Source organism: Acyrthosiphon pisum, chromosome X (genome assembly GCF_005508785.2).
Source record: "Acyrthosiphon pisum isolate AL4f chromosome X, pea_aphid_22Mar2018_4r6ur, whole genome shotgun sequence".
Lineage (NCBI taxonomy): Eukaryota > Metazoa > Arthropoda > Insecta > Hemiptera > Aphididae > Acyrthosiphon > Acyrthosiphon pisum.
In genome coordinates this window covers 45,450,716-45,461,723 of record NC_042493.1, presented here as the reverse complement: position 1 = coordinate 45,461,723, position 11,008 = coordinate 45,450,716, and the positions used below count along the sequence as shown (strand labels likewise).

Here is an 11,008-nt window from a genome sequence, read left to right as displayed (position 1 = left end):
CAATCATTGGAGAGATATAGAGCTATTTGTAGGTTTATTGTTTGAGAAACACGAAGACGACTCAATGGTTGGCCCAACGATGAGATGTATCATTAGAGAACAGTTTATAAGAACTAGAATAGCAGATAGATATTTTTACGATTTACCAAATATATTCAATGAATGTTAGTATATAATGTGAAATATTTTTTATGAATGATCCTGATTTTAACTATATTTTTATAATATTTAAGATCAACTGACAGAAATCAGAAAAGTGACGCTTGCCAGAATCTTTTGTGATAACAGCAATAATGTCACAATGATGCAGAAAAAAGTATTTTTGATACCTGAAATGGCTGATTTGCACCTCTGTAGTTCCCAATTAATTCCAAAAATCAACATCAATCACTGGTCAGAAATGGTCGATACATTTTAAAAATAACCTCGAGTAAATGAGAAATCATTGATGTATTTATTTATAATGTATTATTGTCGAAAAACAATATTAACAGTTTTTTTAAATTTAATTATCAGCCATTAATCTATACTTTTTTCATTTTACCTATGTGTAATGTTTTTAATAAATATTCTTAAAATTAATTATGAGTCTATTTTTAATTTTTAATAAATTACATTTTTGATTTTATAAAATACATTTTGAAATGTTTATACAATTTGTAAGTACAATAAATGTTCATTAATATTTTTAAATGAATCAGCTAAAATATTTTGGTCAAGGGAAAAATTATAAATGGAATTAAATTAAAAAATTAATCATGCAACAAGAATCAAGGTACGATTTAAAATCAAAAATGAGTTACGTATCAGCAATTTGTGATCATATTATTTGTGTACATCTAAAGTTAAAGTCTGTACGAAAAGTGCGTCGTTACTTAGCGTTACTTATTGGGTGTGCATGGGTATGTGTGTTACCCAATAAACATTTTGTAATTTTCAACATTAAATGTACCATTTAAAAACATTAATAGTTCAGTATTAATATTAATGGTTTAATTAACATTTGATGAAAGATTAAAAAAACTATTAACAAAATGTCAGGATGTAAATGCTATAAATGTTTAAAAAATATAACCTTGTATAAAACATTGATATATATATTTATAATGTATTATTGTTGAAAAACAATATTAACAGTTTTTAAGAACTATAAGTTTTTAAATTTAATAATCAATAATCATCCTCTTGTCTAACCTTTTTTCATTGTACCTACCAATGTGTTATGTTTTTAATATGAATTGTAAGTCTTCTTGTACTACAGCATATAAAAACAAAAAAAAAATCTAACCCTTTATGTTTATTCGGTAAAAATGTTAAATAAACAAAACAAAAAAATAGATAATAATATTATATAAATTCAAAATAAATTAAAGGACCATGAATCAAAAAAAAAAAAATGTATTTTGTCCAATTAATAGATAATTAATAAAACTAACAGCGGTACTTAAATTTGTATACGTCGATGAGTATCTTCAATTCATCATTGCAGAGTGGCACAGTTACATTCCAATTGTCCATCATGGAGGTTGTGGACTTGTATATTTGGAGAAATTCTAACACCATTCTATTTGTCCATTCAATTCCATCCTGGATTAGATACTCGCCTGAACTCAATCCAATTTAGCCACCTTGATCCACTCGATACTGTCAAAACATTTGGCGAATTATTATACACGATAACCATTGGCAATATGATTATTTAAATAAGTTTGCAGATGTAGTAGCAAGTATTAAAAAAATGTACAGTCTACAATTCACGTTGCCTATCAGTTAAACCACCTAAACCATTTTCAATTACTGTCCTGCAGACCAATCAAACTGTTTGTGCACACATTTGGTTGTCCTGAGGGTTATTGCAGGTATGCCCCCAGGAGTCTTCAGTATTTCTGTTTTGTTCAAATAGTTTAAAACCCTTGTTATAAGGTAATCAGTATTGTTTTTTGCATGACAACCAGTCCATAGCGGTGATATATTTGTAGGATACAATTGTAGGATTGAATTCAAACTGCCATTACCATATGACCGCGTCATACCTAATGGCTAATTATATTTTATTCATTGAGACGTAGTATACTATCAAATTCGGGATCAAGTTTTAATTATCCGTATGACAGATAAAAATAAAATAAAACCATTATGCTTCATATTAATTGTTGTGGACATGTTTCTAGAAAAAATATATATTTTTTTTTATTATTAAGAGAAATTTAAAATCTATACCTTAGGCACAATAGGTAAATGTGATACAGAATATACATATAAGGTATCAAAACGAATTAATATTAATAATAATAACAGTTTACAATAAATTATATGTGCAGTTATATGCAAAAAAACGTGCAGTACTAATAGTTTAGAAACATTTACTCTGTAGAGTCTATAGAGTAAAGATAAAAATAGAGACCCTAATCTAATTCGAATAAATCTTCAGATTCAATACATTAAATATTTAGTAAATGAAACTATGATGAAATCGTGTACGAAAAGAGAAAAAAAATTGATTTTTGTAGATTAAAACTGGTAATATTTATAATTATTAATGACTAGTAACATTCTGACATTATGGCAATAAATATCATAGTATTTACGATAGTTCTTTATATTGTTGAAATATTATTAACTATAATGTAGTATTGTAGTATTGTGGGTACTTAGTAACCAATACTTTAAGCTTTGTTTCAACTTATAAAACAGTCGTAAAAAATAACGTGATTTTATTATAGTAACAAAACAAATACCGACATCAACAAAAACAATGCAACCATCCACCGTGGTCTTTTATTCATCATATAATTGTTGATTAACAAGCTTAACAATCTTTTATTGAACTTATTATAATATACAAAGAAGCCGATTTGGAGACCACGAAAGTGTATAAGTTATGCTTTACATTTTATTTATGACACGCAAATATATATTACGTTCATTTTTATCTATGCTTAATATCCTATCTGCGTTAATTTACATACCTACTTGAATCCCATTTTTAGAAACATTGAAAATTTTCAGGAATACAACTATATTATATACCTATAACCTTTATAATATATTTTATGACAATGTTATAGTAATAAGTAACATATTTTAATCGTCAATTATAGTTTCCATTATAGTATTGACTGTAATATTTAAACTGCCGTTATCTCCTAGGTAAGTACTCATATAATAAATTAATATTAGTATCTATAACTTCAAATATTTAAATTAGTTAAATATTTCTAGTCTACAAATAATGTCACACCAAGTTATTGAAATGAGATCAAAAATTAAAATATATTTGACTGTATGATTATATTAATTACATTAACATTTTTCATTAAATTAGTGATATTTTGGTATTTTTTAAAACTTATGATATTTTCGAAATAAAATTATTAGGTGGGTACGATGATTTTCGTATTGACGTATTATTTATGTTATATTCTATACATTTTAAATAGACCAAAAACTATTATTATAATCTAAAAACCGTAATAAGTTACTTGTACAACCAAATTGTCCGGCTCCATAATTCAATTATTCGACTGGACCATCGGGAAATTTCCCGATCACCCGATCTGCCAGTCTGCCCCTGATTAGGTACTGCATCACACTGCAGTTGATTTTTATACCTTGGTGAATATCGATATCTCTAAATTTCCGTCGTCTCTATCTCATTGAAATTGAAGAAATATTAACATTATGTAACTACATTCAGAGGACGCTACAAATATATTTGTTATTTCCATCTGAAAAGTAGGTACGTAACATTGCAAATTTACGCTCAGCAGATCACGTGAGTTATATAAATTACATAAATATATATATATATTGAGTTTTTAAGTGAGTTATGAGCATTTATAATTTACGACATCTTATATATACATAACTTGCTAAAAAATGAAATTATCGTAAAAACCCACACACAAACACCGATAATCTGCGCAAATCAATAATGTTCTTTGTCATTTTTATAATATTTCATAACATATTTCATTTTCATTTTCATTTTTATAATATTTCATAACGCAACATAATTATAAATAAATCTGTATAAAAATAGTACAAACTTAACACGTTAAATTTGTTAAGAATACAACGGTTAAGTTAAAAATTAGTTACAAAAAAAATTAACGAATTATTTAACTTAGTTACTATTGACTTAACATTTTAACTTAATTTTAATTTTTAACTCGTTAATGTCTAGCCTACATAGGCTATAATATGTAATATGATGCTGGGTATGATTTTTAAACTATAGTTGACATACCAAAAATAGCATTATTTTATACGATTGGATTTAGATTTCTATTTATAATACTCAACTAATCAACATAATTAAATACGTATATTTCTGTAAAAGTAATGAAAATATGTAAGTAATTATTATAAATTCTACATTCATTTTTAATTGATAATATTCAGGTAGTTGTTAAGTGTTCCGAATGAATTAATGCATTTAACACTACATGCAAATCTATAAGGATTTTTTATGTCAACTAGTTTGGATCAAATGTAATATATAGTTATAATTAAGTAAATAAAATATATCTTTAATAAATATTTAATAAATATTTTTAAAATGAATTATGAGTCTCTTTTTAATATTTAATAAATTACATTTTTAATTGTATTAAATACATTTTTAAACGTTGATCAAATTTGTAAGTACAATAAATAATGTTCATTAATATTTTTAATTGATACAGCTAAAATATTTTTGAGAAATTTGAAACAAATGATAAATTGGTTAAGGGAAAAATTAAAAATGGAATTCTTAGACGAATTTTAATTAAATTAATTTATTAAATTAAAAAAATTAATTATGCGACAAGAATCAAGATATGATTTAGAAGCAATAACGAGTTACGTATCAGACATTTATTATTATTATATTTATTAATCGTGTGCATATAAAGTTATGTGGTAATGTAAAAATAGGATGTGCATGCAATATAATATACCTACGTATATACTATTTATCTCTTTTTACTTGTATATTATTTACTATTTATACATATTGCGTACACATTCTAAATTACCACCTTCTCATATATATATATATATAAGGTATTAATTATATAATGAATTAACTTCCCCTAATTCGATTCCAGGCTTATTATGTATTCGATGTGCGAAGGAAGAAGAAATAGGTTTAATGTAGATTTAATTATAATATTATTAGTATTAATTGAGAACACAATTGATATATTAAAGATATTTTAAAAGTACATTTATTATTTAAGACCCACAAATATAAAGTATACTGAACATGTATTATATATTTATATCCCTCATCACGTTTGACCGCCACCGAGGGCATACGCAGGGAGAATGCTGTTGTGTGTGTCGGACTGATGGTCGATGGGTATCATCCGAGCCGATGAAATAGTTTGTTTTACAAAGAAAAAGGGTACAATAGTACCTATATGACCATGTATTATAATATGAAAATCTGAGTGGCTGTATTGTGTATATATACATTATACAATATTGTAATATAGGGGTATATTAGGATTATGATGATGACACTTTTCTTATAATGGTATATTTATGAAGAGTGGCTATCATTATAGTTATCTCCCTGTACGAAAAACAAGATCGTTAATTATTGCTTTTGCAATGTGCATGGGTATGTGTGTTACCTACCCAATAAACATTTTATAATTTTAAACATTTAATGAATCATTTAAAAACATTAATGGTTCAGTATTAATATTAATGATTTAATTAAAATTTGATGAAAGTTTAAAAATAATATTAATAAAATGTTAGGATCTCATTTCTATGAATGTTTAAAAAATATAACGTCGTATAAAACATTGATATATTTATTTATAAGAAATATATTATATAGTTATATAAATATTATTTCAATTTTAAATATCTACCATTTCATATTTTCATATAAGTCACAATATAAATGTTTTTAAACATCAAAAACCATTTAAATTATTATTAATACTTATTTAAATATCTACCTATATCAATACGCATTTATTCATGTTTAACAAATTAATTATGATTTATAGGTCACATATATCTTTAATTTTAACATCATATTATATTATACTTTGATAGATACTTTTTATATTACCGTATATCTTAATTACTAACAATACCTATATATTCTTATCATATTTTTTGAACCACTGAAAGTAAATCATTTTATACTACTTACCAATATTCGGCCTATTTCATTTTTTTTATTCGAAACACAATATACGTAATATAACCTAACCTAACCTGTAAGCCTTTTGGCCCAGGCGTGTCATTTCAATTTTTTTGTTAGGTTACAACTATAGGAAGGCCAAAGAAAAATGTCTGCTGGCCAATATATATTGTACTATACAGTTAGGTATTACAAAAAATGTTTTCTTAAAATTAGGTATATTTATATTTTCTATGAAATAATTAAAACATACCTACCTTTTACCAATTATATAAATTCATAATATATTTTATTTTATTTTACACGGTTAAAATCGAAAGAGAAAAAATATAAACTAAAAAAAAAATGAGTATTTGCTGATACCTACTTATTTTCTTTTAAATACATATACTTTAAGGAAGTATTTAAAGTAATTGATCCAAGTATTTTTTTCAAAATTATTGGAACTACTTATTTTAGTACATACTTAAAAAAAATAAATGTTAAATACATCACAAATAATTTTTTCCGTTTGTAATCGCAATTCGCAATACCATTTTTTATCAATTAATTTATTAATTATGAATGCTTTATCCATTTTTACATATTAGGTCATTAATAATTGTCCACAATAATTTATGTTTTTACCCGCTTTCTTAATTTAATCAGTGCTCGAATTGGGGATGTCCGCAGGCTAGTCCGCTTTAATTTTTTTCATAGATTTCAGAGTTTCCCTTAATTTAATTGAGTTAGAAATGCGTCCCCATATTTAATTTTTGTTTTCATTTATTATTTCTAGCAAATAAATTGTTATTTTTTTAACAGGAAACGGTTCTTGTCATTCGTCACCGACAGTCGATACGGTATTGTTGTATAGCAGCATCGACTTGTCAAAAATATTTTATTTTCATAATTGTATTATAAGTAAAATCAATTAATACTATTACTTGGTAAATGGGTTATCATCGATGATGATCAATAACAGTAAGAAATATACCTATAACACTGTTTAATGATATTATTTTATTTTCATAATTTTATTATTCGACGTAGATACCTATATTTTCCATAATTTTCCTAATTTTAATATCTCATGGTAAAATATGCTCACATACAATTTGAAACACACTGTATATAAATTTATATTGTTAATATGTTATCACTTATTTTTTAGCTCCAGGTATTTGTTAAATTAACTTACCAATTTAGAAATGTAATGTAGAAAAGTCTGATTAAAAAAGTATTTATAACAATATTGTTAAATTCTAATTAACAATCTAAGAATGACGTAGTCAAACCATCCACTAATAACCATAAAAAAATAAATTCAAAACCTACTAAAATTATCTATCACAATTTAAAATTTGTTTGGTCGTCGATTAATATTATACTATATTTATAATATAGGTTCAACAAGTGCGTTGCAACAAAATATGGATATATTAAAAATATTAAGAAATATAAATTTAAGAGTTTTCTTCCAATTGTAGTTTGAGTCAAGGTAATCAAATGCATTATACTTTTTATATTATATATATTATTATTGTTTAATTTGTTTTTACATCAATCATTATCTATTTTATTTGAATTATTACTATTCTTTGCAATTATTAGTTTCTTTAATACATCATCGCAGTCTGGCGCAGTTACATTCCAATTGTCCATGGATGCTGTTGAATTATAAACTTGGAGAAATTCTAAAACGACACCATTTGTCCATCCAAATCCATCTTGGATTGGATACTCCCCGGAACTTATTCCTTTTTTGCCACCTTTATCCACTCGGTACTGTCAAAAAAATTGGCGAATTAGTATACACGATAAACAAACAACAATATGATTTATTTAAATAAGTCTGCAGATGTAGTAAGAAGTATTAAAAAATGTATACAGTCTACCAGAGGCTAAAATACTGTGTCTCCTGAAAATCAATGTGTATCCCCTGAATGACAAATGTCTGTCACAAGTTGTATAACAAGTTTTTAGTTTTGTAGAAATAACAAACATTAATCATTTAATATTTTAATTTACTAATTACCTACTTATTTTATTTCTATACTACGGGCAAGTTTGTTATAACAAAAAAGAAGAAATTATATAATGGGTCAATTCAAAGTAATTAGGTACCTGCTTTAGTACAAAATAACCTAACATCCAGGTACATAAAATATTTAAATTGTGTGTCTATTGAAATTTGAAATACAATATTGTTTACTGTAATACCTACTGAAAAGTTAACTAGTAAGAGGACCATAATTTATAGATTATTGTCATAATATCATATAATTAGCTGTAGGTACTTAGCGCATAATATTATGAATATGTATTATTGTTTATTTTAAGTCTAAAGTATGTTAAAATATTTTAAAAAATTAAAGTTTAAACTGATTATTATAATCATAAATCGGATTTTAAAGAATTAGATAGTTATTTTGTCTTATAATAAATGTAATTAAAAGTATCTACATACATAATAATATAAATATAATATTATGTTATAATTTATAAAAATTTATTTAACGAAGCCAATATTATTTTATAAACATAATCAAATTTGTTTTTTAAAAACCTTGAATATTCTTATAAACTATTTTGTTACATAAATTATATTCTAATTGATGATGATTACATACAAAAATATTTAAATATTTTTCAATTTACTACTCATATAGGCTTTTACTGCATTAAGTGATTTAAAATAATTATAAAAGTTACCTCAATAACTGACTTACAGGGTAAGTGATATATAAAAGTGGAGGGGGGATTTTGTGTGTTACAACCCCCACAGGTTTTTTTTGCTCTGTCAACGCAGTCAATGCCCAAAAGTAACAGTGAAATTAATAAGTGTGCGGTGTGTACCCCGAAACCAGATGTATTTTAAGCCATGCAGCCTACAATTCACGTGAAACCTGCCTATCAGTTAAACCACCTAAACTATTTTCAATTACTGTCCTGCAGACCAATCGATATGTTTGTGCACACATTTTTTTAGTACCTTTAAGCATTTGTCTCAAATAATCATACCCCTATGATGTTTATGATCGTTGTGAATTATAAATATAAATTGATAGTCAAAAACGGATTAATGAAATGTAAATTTATAATTAATTAAAATAATATTTTTTACACTGCATAGTATCCCCTTACTACCCGATAAATTGTTTTATTCAGTTATATCATAAAATCGGACTTACTTTTTCAAACATTTTACTTTCGTTATAATACGGCACGAAGTTTGTGCACAACCACTTAGAAGCGATTTTTGATGCCATTTGTTGTGCAACTGCATTACCGGTGCCTTCCAAAGCCATAACTGTAATGTACTGTAGCGGAGCCCATGCGTTAGGATGATCCCATTGTTGTTCGGTTTTCCTGAGAGTTGTCGGTATACCCCCAGGAGTCCGCAGTATTTCTGTTTTGTTTAAATAGTCAATTACCCTTGATACAATGTATTCTGTATTATTTTTTGCATAACATCCAGTCCACAATGGTGATATATTTGTAGGATGGAAATATTTTCGTTTTTTATTATTAATTATGTCAAAGTCTAGCCAAGCACCAACTTTCTCATCCCATAAAACAGCTGTTACTGCTTCTTCCCATTCTAAAGAAACATTTTCATATATCGATGCCTTGATGGTGTTATTCATCTCCCGGTAGAAATCACTCAATATTTTTGCATTCCAATAAATTAACGCGTTTAACTCTACCGGGACGATAGACCTAGTTTTTGTATCTGACAGGGTTCCTGCAATCATACAACGACATAATTTTATTTACACAACGTTTTTGACCACATCATAACCTAAGAGCTAAGACAATACCTGTTATCCGATAAAATGAAACTTTATCTCACTCCCCTTACCCATTTTATTATGATATGCACGTAAAATATATTTACATATTTTGTACATCGCTCGTTTACCATTGACTTCAAATATTACATTTTTTAATGTAAATTAGATAAAAAAATATAAATAAAAACAATAGGTAACAAAATTAAATTATTTTCCAACCAATGTGGGGATTATGAAAATCATATATTATCTTGTTCAGAAATTAAGTACATAATTATATTTTATTCATTGAGACGTCGTATATATTATAGACATAAATGTCATCTTAGTATTTACGATAGTTCTTTATGTTGTTGAAATATTAATAATTATAATGTAGTATTGTAGTTTTGTGGGTACCTACTAACCAATACTTTAAGCTTTGTTTTAACTTATTAAAACAGTCGTAAAATAATAATGTGATTTTCTTATATTAGCAAAACAAGTTAATCATGAAAATATATACTGATGTTAAAAAAATAATGCCTGAACCAGCTAGGACATTTGGCACCGAATCGTAATTCGTAAATTAGTAACACCCACTACAGTCACTACCCTGCAGTATTATATAACTCGTATTGTATATTAATCTACCTATGATACGACTAAATTATTCTATGCATACCTAATATATAGTAATACCTATTATATATCAATAGAAAATAATCATTAATCTATAAAATTTACTAGCCGTGTAAGACTAAATATCTCGAGCTTATGTCTTTTTCCCCCGAGCTTTAACATAAATCATAATAAGATTTACACTATATGTACACACTTACCGCTATATAAAGCTTGAATTTTTTTACTCGTTAAGTTAAGTTAATCTAAGAAAACGAAAGTAAATTTAAGCTAAACAACAACTAATATATTTTTTTATAACTTAATTAATTAAAAAATGATTGGATAAAAAAAATTTACTTAGTTGAAATTAATTTAACTCAAAATGTAATAATGATTACGACCCATATAATATGAGGCATAGCCGCAAGAGGCATAACCACATAGATTTTATTCTACAGGAACCTAACAATAATTAATG

The 11,008-nt window shown here is 25.8% G+C and overlaps 2 protein-coding genes across 2 annotated transcripts; one reads left to right on the top strand and one right to left on the bottom strand.

Moving 5' to 3' along the window:
• Positions 1-6: 6 nt before the first annotated feature.
• On the top strand, positions 7-449 carry LOC103309942 (peroxidase mlt-7-like). The gene is made up of 2 exons (XM_008186687.3): positions 7-164; positions 234-449. The coding sequence occupies exons 1-2, from the start codon at positions 65-67 to the stop codon at positions 416-418; spliced, it is 285 nt and encodes a 94-aa protein (XP_008184909.1). The 5' UTR covers positions 7-64; the 3' UTR covers positions 419-449.
• A 7,232-nt stretch (positions 450-7,681) lies between these two features.
• On the bottom strand, positions 7,682-9,985 carry LOC103309941 (trehalase-like). Its single transcript, XM_029485620.1, has 2 exons — positions 9,325-9,985; positions 7,682-7,918 (listed from the first exon to the last, which is right to left on the bottom strand). The coding sequence occupies exons 1-2, from the start codon at positions 9,886-9,888 to the stop codon at positions 7,694-7,696; spliced, it is 789 nt and encodes a 262-aa protein (XP_029341480.1). The 5' UTR covers positions 9,889-9,985; the 3' UTR covers positions 7,682-7,693.
• Positions 9,986-11,008: the final 1,023 nt, after the last annotated feature.

Bases quoted from the DNA above. Each gene is read 5' to 3' on its own strand.
- LOC103309942 (XM_008186687.3), top strand. From the start codon at position 65: ATGGTTGGCCCAACGATGAGATGTATCATTAGAGAACAGTTTATAAGA. The intron at 165-233 runs GTTAGTATATAA...ATAATATTTAAG, and splicing joins ACCAAATATATTCAATGAAT to ATCAACTGACAGAAATCAGA.
- LOC103309941 (XM_029485620.1), bottom strand. From the start codon at position 9,888: ATGATTGCAGGAACCCTGTCAGATACAAAAACTAGGTCTATCGTCCCG. The intron at 7,919-9,324 runs GTAAGTCCGATT...TTTTTTTGACAG, and splicing joins AAAGTAAAATGTTTGAAAAA to TACCGAGTGGATAAAGGTGG.